At 35.9% G+C, this 16706-nt stretch overlaps 1 protein-coding gene across 5 annotated transcripts in view; it reads right to left on the bottom strand.

Moving 5' to 3' along the window:
• LOC128175940 (kinesin-like protein KIF26B) overlaps positions 1-16706 on the bottom strand; it is an 89955-nt gene that overhangs the window by 5861 nt on the left and 67388 nt on the right. For all 5 annotated transcript variants that reach the window (XM_052841858.1, XM_052841857.1, XM_052841859.1 and 2 more), the window contains 6 exons: positions 11382-11547; positions 6120-6323; positions 5750-5843; positions 3535-3732; positions 1578-1730; positions 852-944 (listed from right to left, as the gene is read on the bottom strand). In XM_052841858.1, the coding sequence (XP_052697818.1) occupies positions 852-944; positions 1578-1730; positions 3535-3732; positions 5750-5843; positions 6120-6323; positions 11382-11547 (908 nt within the window). The remainder of the gene's footprint in view (positions 1-851; positions 945-1577; positions 1731-3534; positions 3733-5749; positions 5844-6119; positions 6324-11381; positions 11548-16706) is intronic.

The raw sequence follows: 16706 nt of genomic DNA, 5'->3' as shown, positions 1-16706 counted from the left end.
TGATTGAAGAGTTTGGCTAACAGAGAAGTGGGATAATTGATGTTAGTCCTGGGTGAGGTCTACTTGATCTGAGAAGAGCTGTTCCAAAGCTGAGAAACTATCAACCTTTCTGTGTACACTTTGGATTAACATTATTGATTGCATTCACTTTGGGCATTTCTGTATCTAGAAGCATTATAAATAACTAGCTGACTTCAATACCATATTAACAAACTGCTTCCAGAAGCACTATGGTCATATTTGCCTTATTCAAAATCTGTCATCTACATTCTGCCTTTCTAGAATTGATATCTTTTTTCCTTCATGATCATTCCCAAATGCATTCAGTTTAAAGCAAAAGTGTCTCAACTTGTTGCTCCTTTCACCAAGAAAGAAATGCCTACACTCAAAACCCACAACCAGTTGAATTGGTGTCGAATCAAGTTTTTCAAATTGGATTTAGCGATGATGGAAGAATTCCGTGATTGGCATGCAGCATACAAAATTTGATTTAGGATGTCTCACCAGGGAAACTCAAATTTGCATTCAAGAGAAAATCTACAGAACATTACATGAGCCTTTTTTGATGACAGGCGGATTAGAAACTCTAGTGATCACTTCTTGCAAGTTGCAACAGTGATATACGACTTCCTTATTCCCACTTCTTTATTTGGTTCTATGTTTAAGTTATTAGCTTGACTACTTATATTCATAAAATATGTGCACATCAAAAAATTTTGTTTTAACTAATCATCTTTAATTAAGAAATGTAATAAGAATCAACAAGTAAATTGCTCATTTGAAAGATATTAATTTTCTCTATTTCCATATTTCTCAAAATAATTTTTTTCATCATTCAGAAGTAAGCCTACCTCCTGGAAGTCCGGCTTGGTTTGCTTTCTCTATCCTGTACTGATACACATGGAGGGTGAATACAATGTGTGAAGACCTCAACTCCTCATCATCTGCAAAATCATTGGAAATTTTAGGACCTAGAATATTCCTTTGAAAGCAATCTAAAGTTCATTGTTCTTTCTGCACTTGATAATCAGGCATCTGTTCATTAATTTAATAAATCCTAGGTAATATACAAAACAATAGTGCTAGATCAGAGCGATGAGAGCAACACTGCTGTGCGTAAGTCACTGCGGTAGATTATATCCCGAGCTTTTCTCTTGGTTTACCCTTCTGTTATAAGTATTCATTATTTTTTGCACAAGATTGCACCTTGATATGGTTGGCCAGTCTTAAAAACCAAAGTAAAGAATTTCCAGATGTTTTCTTGTGAAATACATTGTCAATTTCAGTAAGGCCAAAAACATGTTTTCTGCCAACAGGAGAATTTTCGGGGTGAGTTAGCCGGCTTTCATGTCACATTACTGTCTGCTCCTTTACTTGTAACAGTTTCTGTTTTTGCGTTTCAAAGATGTGATTTCATGTTGTTAGCCAGAGTTGAATGAAGCTTACAAATTTATCTATCAAATTCATTCTTTACAGCTCTTTAAAACCAGGATCCCCTTCCTTATCTCATTACTACATCTGTTCACACATATAGGAAAGTGACAGATGACACACTAATACTGTAATTTGAACCTCACCTTGTGCTCTGGAAGCCAGGGCAGCATCCAGATAGTAAGCCGCTCTGTCTGCGGTAGGGGCCCTCAGTTCACTCTGGTTTTCCAATTGTGTCCCACAAATGGGATCCTCCCTCAGATAGACACCAGGGGCTGTTCCCACTCCTGCTTCTGTATCTACATACCAGAAAAAAATTCGAATTACTGTTTAAGTATTGTGTATAATATGCACTTTGTATAATATGTATCCCCCAAAATTGGCTGGAAAATGCTGATAAAAAATGCCAACTTATGTATGCACCAAAACAATACAAAAATTTTCAATCGATTTGTAACGTTACCAATGTGCAGAACAAATCTTCATTCAAAACTTGTGAAGTTACCAATGTGCACTTGTTGATAATGTACCAGTAATCAAATTATAGTATAACTTTTAAAAAATAAGAAAACTACGCATTGAATTGGACAAAGCAGATTTTTTTTCCTAGTGTCATGCAGAGGTCATAAAAAATCTCTTTTAATCAAAAAGGCATTTGCAAATGGTTCTTGACTTTAGCCAGCTCCCCTCTTAGGGGTAGTAACTGGCAATAAAACAAGGGCACCACATAGTGAGGTGTGGTAGAGCTGTCAAAATCAACACATTTTCACTCGAGATATAACTCATCTTGGGTAATCAAATAATGGGAGGCAATTAGTCAAAAAATACCTCCCAGTGTTGTTGTTTCATTAAATCAACATTTTTTCACATTGAGTTATTGAACCCGAGGACCAGGTTAAAATCCTAAAGAGCTAAGTAACAGCCAAGTCTTTTTATTCTGGTGGAGCATAAAGAAAGCGTAATTCTAAGCAACTTTAAGAGAAGTGTAAAACAAAAGAAATTGAATTAAAACAAATGATCAAATGGCTAAAACCTTGTGATAATAAATGATGATAAACATTTTTCCTGTGGAAGCCAAAATTGCTAAGTGCTTAACCACATTTTTTCTTGAGCACTTGAAAAAAAAAAACAGAGAGAGAGAGAAATGAAGTTTTCTTCTATCTATAAATTAATCAAGTCTCTTTGTTATTTCCAGACAAACGCATCAATAAAAGTCTGACTGTTTCAGAAGAATAAAATCACCATGTTTTAATGAGCATGTTATTTATTACAATAAATTCTTGAAATACATGCCCATCAAGATTGTTTCCCCCTTTTTATACTTGGTGCATTCATTTTCAAACAAAGTATGCAAATCTAAGCAAACGTTCCCCCTTTGCCTCAGAGTCTGTTGCATGTTTTCCCTGTATAAAATGTATAAAAGCAGCATAATTAACGCTAATCATAGCACTGATGTCATGCAGACATCTACAACAGGAATGAAATGGAGTTGCTAAAGGTTTGTATTGTAATGCAATTACTGGCTTCAACAATGCATATAGTCTCCAACATAGCAAAAGATGAATTTCAGGTGCAGATCATTACATGCATTAATGCCAGCAAAGCTCTTCATAATGCTTCCTCTGACAGCATTTTTTTCCTGCTGCACATGCAGCACACATGCTTGTCTGATTGATGTTTTATCAAATCATCATTTGGAGAACATCTTACAACACCGGTAGAGACTACTGGCTAAGGCAAAACAATCATTTGATACAATGTAAACAAACTTCCAATAATGTTGCACCAACCTAATCACACCTTGGTATGCAATAAATCCTTTTAAAAAAAAAATACCTTAGCAACTCGTAGCATACATTCAGCCTTGCAAAAACAACATGTGATTAGGAAAAAAGTAAACAACTTCCTTCTTGTCGAAATAGTTTTAAGTTTTTGACGTCTTAAAAAAAGTGCTACACAGAAAATGAAAACTTTGGGGAACCTGTAACAATATTAAAGAGAGAAATTCTACCAAAATGCTTGTAATTCACCCAATGGCATCTTTTTTTCGCCAAAAAAAAAAAAAAAATGACAGAAGCAAGTTATTAAAAAGGGTGCCCTTACATTTTGCCACATCAGCCAGTAGATCTTTCAACTGTTCGTTCTTTCCTGATACTTCCACTGCTGAAACTCTGACAGAGAATCTGGCTCCCGTCTTTTCCTTCTGTTCATCAATGAGGCGAAACAACCAGGCGATGGCACAAGGCATGATCCCCAGGGACTGGGCGGACACATCATTCCCCATCATGGTATACGATTTACCTGTGTAAATAAGAAAATTCATAAATTACACAAAACTTTTTTTTTTTTAAATTTCTGCAATTATCACAAGTCTGCTGCAAACAGATTACATTTGGTTGTGTACTCTATATAAGGTTTTTAGCAGAAAGAAGCTTTGGCTAAAGCTAAAGTCCTTGCTAAATGTCAAGCACATATGTGCATACATGTATTTACATATGTAAATCAGTACAACTAAAATGCACTAAATCAAATACAATCTAAGCCATTCCCTAAAATGTGTAAACTTTTTAAGAACATGTATGTATTATTGAAAGTAAAGATGTACTCTCTTTTAAGAGAGAAAGCGAGGTCCAGGATTGAAAAAGAGTTTTGCGTAAAATTATACTGCTTCAAATGTTGCTTTAATGGCTGCAATAAAATATTTTAATTGTCTTAGCAAGAGTATTCTTTTCCCAGTTTTGAAATCAATATATCTGAGATTTTATGACTTATGAAATGGATTGTAGTGATGAGAGAGCAACTTCACTTTTGAATTCAATATATCCTGCTTTTTATTACTGATGCCTTCCACATTCCAGCACTGACAAGAGAAAGGATTTCTTTTCACTTCACACCAGCTTCCATCTCCCTAATTCATCCCATTAACATCAAACATATCATCATCAGAAATAATTACTCTCCATAGATTCAATTCAATAAGCATAATAATTGGCAGATTTAGATACTGGTCAGATGACAATTTCTTTATTCAAGGAAGCGAGGACCATTCTCTCTCTCTTCCAATCGAAATCAATTTAATTGATGAATGAAAAACTTTCTCCAAATATGATAATAGACTTGAATGGAATCTAGTTAGGAAGCAACTGATATTTGCATGTTTTTTATTTGATTGAGAGCCCACTAGCTTGGTCTGTATTGCTGGCTACTAATTAAATTTTGGCACATTTCTTTCAGCCTTAGTTTGAGTCACTCCAACTAGTGGGGGGACACTGCATGGATCTCTGGGAATGCTGAACCCAAGTTATCATTCCAAATAACTAAGTCTCGCTTAAAATATTCAACAAACATGCTCAATTAGAAACATTTCTAGTTCTTTTGATTAATAATTTGTGGACAAAAATTAAACCACTCAAATCCTTTAATCATACAGTATCCCAAACAGCTCTGACATTTTGGAGAACATAATCTCTCCCTGCTCATCTCAGCATTCAGTTTGTTGTGGTTGTGAAAGATCTAGGTGGTTTTGGGCATAATGCATTTTTAAACGACAACAAACAGATACAAAAAAACAAAGGGACAAGATAGCAAATCCCTTTAGCCTCTCCAATCTAATTGGCACACAAGAAACATGAGTCAGAACTGTGTGCTCTCACTCTAGGAAGATCCCGGACTGTCAGAGAGACAAGATCCAGGAGGCCCCCTAGTGGCAAGGGGAGGTAAATCTCGTGTCAACAATTAACAAACTATTCAGCTGGTATGTTCATGGCAACCTTTAAAATGTTGTTTCTGTTATAGTAAACGGTGAACATGGAGGAGCTCCCCCAAGTTAATTAAAGGATCTGTTCCACAGACTGCTAAAACCCATCTAATAAAAAAAATAAGTGTATACACTCAAGGATACATTATACACCGAAATTTTCTCCCCTAGATTCTGCTGGAGAATACACAAGCAAAATGGGTCTTCCTCAAACATTAGTCATTTTATCTGTATCACATAAATTTGTAAGCTATTTTGTATGTACACATCTTCACCACATTTAATAAAAGCTATCATTTAGAACAGATGTATCTACTGCACACCAGTTTAATTATCTCCCGAAAAATGCACATTATGGGGCTTATGCTGATGAAAAACTATTTGGGAATTAATAAATCTCAGATGAACTGAAGAAAACATCATTAATGATCTAAGTATAATGACATGTGACTTCAACCTGTAGTGCAAACAGTTGCGATGGGGAGGCAGCAGGCCCCATGAGTCAAATGCCACAAGAACTCCTCATCTCTGTAGAAAATGTTCTTTGTAATGCACACAAACCTTGTCTAGAATATCCATAGGAGAAAAGGCAGCCATCAGCTCCATTGACAACACCTTGGATAATTTCTGTCAAGCTGCTGGAGCAAATCTCAGTCTGAAATTAGGAAATTTGCATTACAAAGACAGACATAGAAAGGCAATTTTCTATCTCCATTCCTCTTACTGAGGTTGCAAAATGGCAAGAAACCATTTTTTGATACCTAAAATTGCTTGTGACAATCAAATTCTATAAATCATTATATAAAAAGTCATGATTTTAATACACTGTACAGCATTTTATATTATCATCTAGTTGATACTAAAGACTTTTTTTTTCTAGGCACCAATTAATAACTTCAATGAATGCATGAAAACACCTGCTTCAATTTACCTGAGAGTCATCAGGTGAAAACACTGCATCAAAGGCAAACATCTTGGGGGCCACAGGTGTCGCCCTACGGTGGGAGGAAAGGGTGACCCCTACAGTGGAAGGGTCAAACACAGTGACCTGTTTCTTTCGTGGGTCAATGGATAAACAGGACTGTGCTTGCTCCGAGTGTGAGCCTTCAGTACAGATCTTCAACATGACCTTGACCTGGAAAAATTAAGGTCATTTAAGATTATTAACTGCAATTGTTGAACTTTGACATGCATGTATAAGTTGTAAACTAAACAACTTATTCTTAAACAAAGGTTCCTAAATGCGTTTTCAACATTACAATGACATAAAAAAATAGATGAATATGAATAACATACACCTGTATCAATACCAATCAACTTCAGAGTTTCCTTGGATCACCATTTGATTTATTGATTACATTATAATGAAGAAATGAAAAATTACATAAGAATTAGGATATTAATATGATAAGCCAAATCATGCATCAAGTGCTATTTAATTCATCAATCTATCATTATATTGATAGCTCTGTCATTTGATTTATTAATATTCCAAATGCTTTGACAATGGTCCCAGAAACTAGTCAGCTGATGAGTTTAAAATGAACACCTGCAAGTGTCTCAATGCACTTCAACTGAATAAATAAATGTTCTTTATTCCAGCAGATGAACTGAAATCATGTTTTATATATAAATGTCTTGCACAAATTGGTGAAATGTTACTCAATATCCCCACCCCCTTTTCCTTATGAAAAAATTGCAAAATATTCACAAACAACATAATAAAATGGCAGCCATTTGAAAATAATATCTGATCATGTACATCATAAAACCATGCTTTGCCACATCTCTCGGAACTTGCATTTATAATACTGTAACAGTTCTCTCAGCTGAGGAGAAGAGTTGCATGAGTACAAGACTTTAATCCGCTATACGAGTCTCCTCTGCGAGTAATTTCCATCAAATCAGATTTCTTTTCCTCCACAGGAATAAAGAAAAACTTTGGTTCACCCTGAACCCTAGACGCTTGGTAAATCAAGCACCTAGTGTAAATGGACTTCATTAAGCCACCGAGTCTTTTTTTTATTGCAAGTAGAACCTGTTGAATAATGCTGAATTAGAAGATGATTAGATTTCATGCTCTCTAATACAGCAAAGAAATAGGACCAAAATCTAAATGCAAACATTAGCAGGGATGTCGACAGCTACAAAATTTCTTCAGCTGTTAATAAACCTAGAATCTCAAGTTTGGTAGAGGATGAAGGTGGGTGTTGTTAGGTCTTATAACATAAAATAAATTTACACGAATCCATAGTTTTTATTTTTTGCAAGTGGTGGCAAAAAAAAATCATCACAAATATTTTTCAAACCAACAAACCACTAACAAACTTAATGGCCATCAAGAACCACGTCTGGTCAGCTGACCATAAAATTGCACCTCCTGAGTTTCTAATAACTTTTCATTTTTTGGCACATTTTTGAGGCATATGTTTTGTTCATATTCATTACTAGCCTAGTTTTTTTTTATGTATAGCGCAAACGTTCTACAAAAATAACTATTTTCAGAGAACATTTTCCTTTAGCAATTAATAGAGAGCCATATTTTATTGTTTGGCAACCACATGTTAACAAAGTAATGCCTCTGAGACAATTCTACAATATCTGCTTTTACATCATTTATTGATGCAGAGAGCTAATCAGAGCTCATTGGAGTTTTAATTGGACTTCATTAATAAAGATTTTTTTGTCCCCAAACATGCATAAATCACTCTTAATATTTCCGGTGGGTGATAAGGCCATTGTGAATTTGTTCTATATTTAAAGCCTTATCTTTGTGTCCATCTTAGTATTTAATTCAGATCATCGCTGAATTTTTCATAAAGTTTAATAAACCTATCAATTCTGGCATCAGTGGTTACTCATGGCTAACATCAAGAAGTAGACATAAATTGGCCATTAAACTATCTCCATCTTTCTTCTGCATGAATATTTATCCTTAAAATTAATTTTGGGGAATCTTCGAGAGATGGCTATCTGCTAATGTATGCCACTGTTCCATTCATCCTATGTATTGATGCTCCATGCAAGCCAGGCTCTCTGGCTCCAGCTCAGGCCTGCTCTACCACATCCAAATGTTTAAATTTACAGTCCTGAAATCAATTTCCCCATTAGTGGGTATCATTTAGTTTAACGTTTAAGTGACCACTGCCTGCCAAGATATACAGAAGTGGGGCAACTCCGCTAAACAGTAGCGAGAGTCCTTGGAGGCCATTGTCCATTGATTTGCTCCTTGCTATATCATGTTGACAGGTCACTATAGACCTTTCAAGTTATCATAGATTGCCACAACAGATCCACAGTCACATATCAGGTTTAAAGTTAAAGAGGTATACTTCATCTGATGACAGATCAATTTTCCTGTGATAGCAATATACCTCCAACTCTCCTCCGATACCTCAGCCACCCACTTAACAGAAAATACCAGCATTTATTCTTTTTTTTCAAATAGTTTTTCACTGAAATAGATTTTTTTCTGTGTTAATTATTTCTGGAAATGATTATGTGTTGGAATCAAATATGCAAGCAGGTTACTTCATACAACATTAAAGGAACCTGAACTGTTCATTAGTTGACCAGGAAACAGCAGAGGCCCTTTCAATTAGCAGGCAACAAGTTATCCTCCGCACACTGCAACAGTCACGTCAAGTGCAGAAAAATTAATTATCATCAAATTCAAAGCCGTTTCTTTACCCGTAAAAATGTTTCCAATTAAAATACAGAAGTTTTCATCACGTATCATCAAAGTTTAATCTCGCCTGATCATTTCCCGAGACCCAAATCATGATTTTTCCATTCATATGCAGGATATGGGAGCAGGAGCATGTTACACAAAGGGCGACTATCTGAGGACCCCTATTTCCTGTGCGTTATTGTCCCTAACTGTCGATAGCATCAAAAACATGCTTATCAAGAACATTCTTTAAACAGTGAAAATTTAATGTCTTCCTGATAAGATCTAGATTTAATCTTTTTTCAGATTATCTGAAAACCGTTTTCACAGGGAGATTCAACTTAATATCATTATATAACATACTCAAGATATGGAGAGAGAAAAATTACATTTTTGAAACACTGAGGCATGTTCTTTATGTGTTCTGGGATTGGAACAATGCAGTTGGTTGCATGGACATTGAATATTTTTTGTGTGTGCAATATAAACCTATTACCCCTGCCTCCATGCTGAGAGAGAGAGAAAGAGTGAGAGAGGAGAAGAGAGAGAGAGAAACATAAACATGATTCTATGCAGCATCATAAAGATTTAACCTTTTGACATGGTGTGCTTCAACATAAAAGTTCAGACTAGCACAAGTTCTATCAATCACTGTTCTCCTATCAATCTCTTTCAGACCTGTATATTTACATGTTAACATGACTGATATACATTCAGGAACAGATGTCCAATCTGGTCACATTTGTAACCAACCATTGCCCCAATACTTTGTCCAGCCTCCCAAAGCAACAGCTTTCCCTATAACCTACACAAAACACTACATGCATTGATATAAGACTTCTGATATATCATGACAACCTAATAACCACAGCATCAAGAAAATCCCAATATTCACAATAAAAATACTAGGCAAGATCTACTTTATTTCATAGTATAATGGGGCATTGAGTTAAACAGCATTAGGGACATCAGGGATACAGTGATTAATACGCCTTTCTAGCTCAGCTCCCATGGTACCAGGTTTTACACAGCAAGACCTGGGTCATCTTATCATAATCCCCACAATACACTTCTAGTTACCTACAGATTGACCACAGATCAGAATCTGTTACAACTTTAATTGATGATCCCCGCACTTCAATCAAGGTCACACAGAAGGATAATTGGGGATTATCATCTTGCCCTGCCTGATAAGAGTTTGATAGATTCTCACAGAGCAACACCAGCCTATCCCTGTTACTTGACCACCTTCAAGAATCAAAGAGGGACGGCTGAAAACATTCAATATTTGTTTACATAGCTGGACCCTGTAAAACTCAAGAGCTTTTATGAGGCCAATTTTTGTTGTGAGTAAATTCACTGATGAGATATTCCCACCCATGAAACCATCTCAAAAATTTTCATTCATGAAATGGCACACCCTTTACTTTCTAGAAGTGAAATGATAATCTCCCCAATATCTTTTTCAATCTTTGTGAGAACTTCTTTTTCTGGGACATTGTGTTGTTATCATAGATAAAATAATGGACACATTGGCACAAACTCGTTAAAAAAATGCTGCTTATCCTTAGAAAACAGTGCTATGGGCAAAAGACAGTTTTCTGACACCACTGCTATGTAACTTACTCCCCCAATGTTTGGTTTACTATGCCAGAGATTGATTGCTTCTCATCAACTCTTAACCCCTGACACCTCATTTCTACAGCTACAGATAATGGTCATCAGCTAAAGGTACAGGCTACTCTCTGTCTGTTTAGCTAATGAGCTGTACACCTATAAAGAGCCTCTTTACACATCCTTGGCACGGCTGACCCTGTACCGACATATGTAGCAATGTTGCTGCTTTGCAAAACAACCCTGGAGTTTGTCAAGACAAATTCGAACCTACTGCTTTAATTTATTTTACACTGTTTGACCATTTCGAAACCTCACAGGTATTAAGGGGCCATCTGAACTTTTTTCGACAGTAAAACACTGCTTTCTGTCAGTTGCTTGATAGATGGATATGCTTGACCACGAAGCCTTCTCTCCAGGAGAGAACATAATAATCTTTCTCATAGACTGGCACACATTCTGGGCACTGAGAGATGGCACAACAGGTACAGTTATGTTTTCAAAAATTGTAAATACAGTTAGAGTCTAATCCATCACTGCTGATAAGACCGACATGTTTACGGAGAGATAGGTATTCCATGTGTGAAGAGTCCCCATCTATCATCCCCCCTGGGTGCTGGACCATTTAGGGGTCACAACAACCCCCGGACAGCTCTGGCAGTTTTATGATGAACCTGAGATCCCATGATATTAACCATCTTCTTCCCTGATGAAAACTGCACAACTTAATCATGTTCATCTACAAATTTTAGAAACCTGCTTTGGCCACTTTGACACAGGCCCAAAGAATAAAGCTATGCTAAGCACTTAAAAAAAAGAGGTTTCCGCCATTTCAATTTGGACTTTCTGTTTTTTCCCTCGTTCTTTTCTACAGCGAACCCTCAAAAATAAACACTACTGGTACATTACCTTTCCTATTCCTGGCTGTTGGAGTCGCCCGGCGGCCCTCAAGAGACATGGTGGGGCGGGTGGTGGGGTGTTCTTGATGACCTCGTTGTATTTGGTGGGGTACAGTGGTAGGTCGGGCTCCTGTTGCTGGTGCCTCTTTTTCTTCTTTCCAAGTTTTTGTGCTGCCCTGAAAAATAAAGAATTCTATATTAACTTTAAAGCACTAAAAGTGATTTCTGCACAATGCCAGTGGTTGTTTTGAAATAAAAATATCCCCCAAAATATATTTAACACTAACAGTTACTGTATTTTGGGCTCACTTCTATAAGGCAGTGAAAATTGTCAGAGAAAGCAGTATATATGAGACCTGGTATAAGGCTGTGGATTAAAATCTGCAGCTCAAAGCTTTCATTCACAAACTTCTAGAAAAACTTCAATGCTGCAACCAAACTTTAAACCTACCCAGATAGAGTGATAAATGTTTTATTCAAGACATTTCGACATTCTTGATACATATGTTTACTCAGCAGGAAATTCCTGAAAAATTGACAGATTAATATCTAGAAGAAATAAAGTTCCTTCTAATCAAAAGTTTACATAATTTGTTAGTTTCCTTCAAAGACCAAGGAACAACTTTTTATTGCAATATTGAAGGAAACAGCATAGGAATTTTCAGGGATCAGATGAATTATAATTAGTATCATCTGTTCACTGTTCTGTAGAGATTTTGGCAAACTTTAAATGGTCAAACTGTACCAGAAATTAACTGATCTTATTTTTCTAATATCAAAATGATTCATTCAAATGCAAAAAAAAACCCCAAAAAATATTAGTAATGAAGACAACCAAAAAAAGAAACCCAACTTATCAATTTCTTTTGGTTTTCTCTGACAAAAAGCCCATTTCACAATATATATTCTTTCCAATGATAATCTCCGAGATCATGAAATGATTTATGTAACAAGTCTCTCTCATTCTCTCTCTCTTGTTAGCGAGATGATGTCTTGGAGATGACAAGGAGGAAAAAACCATACATATGTATTCTTTGCCTAGGATAATGCTGATACTGTGATGTTTTGTAAGTTCTTTCAGTACAAAGAAATGTGAAATGATGGGTTTCGATGATTAGAGGGCAATTATCAGGAAATGATGTTTGTCCTGGCCACATTCATCACTTTCTCTCGGTTATCATCCATCACGAGGTATTTGCACATGCAAATATTCACCAATATTTCAATCCGTACATGGTATGCACTGGCGTACTGCATTAATAATCTGACTGAAAACCGAGTCGAGGAGAATTAATATCCATGTTCGCTAAGCCCTAATGTTCCGAATTTCCCTTTCTTTAGATTGTATCACAGAGATCCTTTAGTATATCATTTAAGGAAAGAAAAACTCTTAAAAGCCTAATTAGGTTTTCGATTCTGGTTGCATAATGGGTTTTACATACATATGTAGGAGGATAAATGACAATATGATCTTTAAAATATTTACATGCCATCTAAAGAAATAATACAATAAATTGGTAAAATGAGGGAAATTGAGTCTTAATTTTCAATGCCATCTAAGTATTGTATCAAAAGAAATGTCAGGTTTAATATGTCATTAGTACTGATATGGTATCCATATCTGAAATCCAAAAATGCCCTAAAGAAATAAGGAAACCTTTTCCTTGTAAATTGATTACCCTTCAATAATGGTCGCTACACTCAATTTAAGAGCTTTCTAATTTATGAGTAACTAATATTGATTGCCGCACCAATAAATCATCAATGTTCTATTCCCATTTGAAACATTAATAAAATTAATATGCCTGGAGACCATACATGACCTCAATTATTGGCAAAAACAGATGCTGGGTCAGTTCTATGACCAGTGCATCTGATATCATCAATTGCATCAGGAACTCAAATGATATTAATGATAAAATTAATATATTGGTTTGCAGGAATGTTAAGGTCAATGTAAACTAAAGACCTACCTGTCTTTGATTTTTGGTGAATTCATGATTTTTTTTTATTCACATTTGAATTCCAGAGGCCAAAGTTAATCCTGTAAACTATTAATTTACATATCAGAATCACAGTTAATGCCAAGACTTTTTTCTGCTTCCTGAAGCTTACAGCATGCCAACTGTCACTCAACCAACAGCAGTCAATACAAAGTGTGTGTCGTGCAATAACTCAAAGTTTTACCCCCAAAATATGCACACATCTCTTGTCAAATTAGCATTCTGAAGAAAGAAAATCACTTCAGAAAAAGTGACAGAAGGAACCTTCTGGAGCCCATCAATTCCAAAATCCAGTCCAGAAAAAGCAGTTCAGGTAACAGTTAATGTAAAATCCCAATCAGAATTCACCTAACAATCCAGAGTTAGAGATAACTTAACTTTTTGGTTTTTTTTGGAGTCGTAAAAAATCCCTGACAAAACAATGTCATCAATCTGTGTTCACTGCATGCAAAAGTGATCAATGAGGGTTGTACAGAAATATAATATCTATATCTGACTACACATGCTCTGGGTTTCCGAGGTGCTTAATCAGTAGTAATCAGTTCAGCATCTCTCCGGTTGTATGGCAAACAGCATCCCAGGAGGCTACTACATTATTACCTACTGGCTTCAAACTTTCAATATGCCTAATCAACTTAAAAACTCCCATTAGTGCTTTATGGCCAACAGTTTATGTGCTACATACACAGAATTAATTTCCAATCCATATATCAGTGACCAGGAATTTGCCGATACTTGTGTGTGGAGGAAATTTGTATAAAAACCCACTTCTCTCTTTGTCTAGTTTTGCCACATAGTTTAGGCCTGAGACATTTATGGCCTCTTCTCCTCCGCTATTGTCTTGTAAATCTAAAAACTTCAAACAGCCTGTGAAGCTGTGGCATACATTTATTTTTTGCCTCTGAAGTTGAAGAGTTCCTGCCAAAGATGATTTTATTCAGACATTCTGTGACAAGGATCTTGGCAAACACAGGATCTTATTTACACAAGTAGTCGTCAATAATATGTCCCATCAAAGCTGTATTTATGACAAATGGCAAAGTTATCCACACAAGGCCAACTTGTTGATTATTGGGAGAAAGACTGAGTACAGATTCACTCAAACTGTCCACACTGGCAGCGAGGCTGGAAGTTCTCACTGGAATGGACCACGTCTACAGTTTCATGAATTAAATAAAAAACAAGCAGCCTCCACAAAATTACACCAATATGTCATTGAAAATAAGCAAACAATGTAATCCTATTTAAAATCAAACAAATGAAAAGAATTACAGACAAAAAATCTATCATTGTTACTATTGATGAATTTCCTGACCCAGACAGAAGCCAGGAGTAATTCAAGTGGGAGATTATACAAAAATGAAAAACCACTTATATCAGTTACTCTATAATACCTATGCAAAATCAATACACCATCACTATCATTATAATGTAGGGATTTCAAAATAGGGGAGAGAAATGAAATGATTAAAAGCTGCCAATAAAGCCATATTGCCAGTTTATCAATAAAGTTCATTACAAGATCAAATTTATTTGCATTGAGGAATTTTTACATCTTTACATCTCATATGACAATTTACAAAAAAACATTAAAGTTGTGAATATTCATGTACTGTGCTGTCCAGCACGATCTTGACTTGATGTGCTAACAAATTAGATCAGACAACAACAGCACATTTTGACCTTCTCCTGGCACAGTGCTTACTGGTGTTGTGTCTGTTCTCACTAAAAGATTCACTCTAGGTGGTTTGACATCTTATGGCTGTACAAAAATGCGGCAGCCCAGCATCCTGCTAAATAGCTAAATAGTCAGTCTCGACTCCCTATTTACCAAATCATGTCACATCTGCTTGCATGACAATCTACAATTGCAATTTGAACAAGCCATGAATCGTTCTACCCCTAATCTATTTGACTCTTTTGTATCATTGTATCCAAAATCTATATCATACATAGCTGTATTGATATAAATACTGAGTGTAAAGTTCATGCACCCTTTCAGCACCCCTTGGACTCAATATGGATGGTTGATGAGAGAAGCATCAGCACAACAGGTTTATGAGGTATCGAGAGGCCACTTGTCAAAGAAGATCACCACCAACAATAAACAAATAATTCTCCCTGTCACTGACATTACATCAAATTAGCATCACCTAGACCTTTCTCAGTCAGTGTCCATACCAGCTTTATGACAGGGAGAAATATTTGCCCCATTCCTCACCTCCCTCATCGAATATATTTCAGTTCAAACCCATATTTTTTTTTTCTCTTTCAAATATTTTAAGCAAGTTTTTTGGGAGATAAAGACGATTCTAGAACAAACAAACATGCATTTTCATTTTATCGACTGATGTTAATAGGTTCAGGACAAACACTTAATGACTAAGTATCAATTTTGATAAATCAACATTTCACCTCTCAAGACATTGTTAACATGATACACAAGGCTTTTGGGAAAAAAGTCATTATTCTCAGTTTGCTAACAACTTGCTTCACAGGGACAAAGTAATGCTTTTTTGTCGACCTTTGCAACTCCAATACATATCTCCGTGCAGACTCCATTGCGTTTTTGCCATTGAAACCATCTTGCTGATCAACAAGTGATAAAGCATGCATTTCTATGCTCCGAGCTTTCTATGCTTTTTTTTCTTTGGCTACAATGATATTTTCGGTGCCAACTTCCTTGCACAAAAAACATTAGAAATCAATTACGAGGTGCAAAACTGGCTTTGTTATGTTGACAGTTAGAAAGGGTACGTGTCAGTCGCAAATCAAAGATCAGCTGATAAGAAGAGGAAAACAATAGTGTCAATTAGGAAATATTGTACCATTTTCTTTCTCTATTGGCCATGGATTGCTTCCACTTTTTATGTGTCTCTGATGGGAAAGCCAGCCACAGAGGCAACTCTCTGTAACACTGGGTCTGTTCTATGAGTCACTCTGGCTGCCAAAACAACTTAAGCGATACTATTTCCCTTCCATTTATGTACACCTCGACTGAAATTCAATTTTCAATATCTAGTCGAGGCTATAACTCTGTCAGTTAAGTACTCTATGAAAAAAAAAAATATGCTTTGAATTTGAACATTTAAATATCTGTTTCATTATTAAAAAGTTAAGAAGAGAGAAAAAAATTAAATTAATTTGCCCACAAAGTTATTCCCCCTTGCAAGCTACCACCGCCTGCCAAGTTTAATAAATCATGACAAGTTAACAACACTTTTAATATAACCAAATTAAAAAAAAATCCAAATTATTTTACCGGTACAGTTGCCGCCGACATTTGCAATGGATGAGAAGAGGTGCTTTTCTTTAGAAGGGGGACGGTTTCT

Source organism: Crassostrea angulata, chromosome 3, assembly GCF_025612915.1.
Source record: "Crassostrea angulata isolate pt1a10 chromosome 3, ASM2561291v2, whole genome shotgun sequence".
In the NCBI taxonomy this organism is placed as follows: Eukaryota; Metazoa; Mollusca; class Bivalvia; order Ostreida; family Ostreidae; genus Magallana; species Magallana angulata.
Note: the sequence above shows the minus strand (reverse complement) of the source record. Positions and strands in the feature narration are given on the sequence as shown.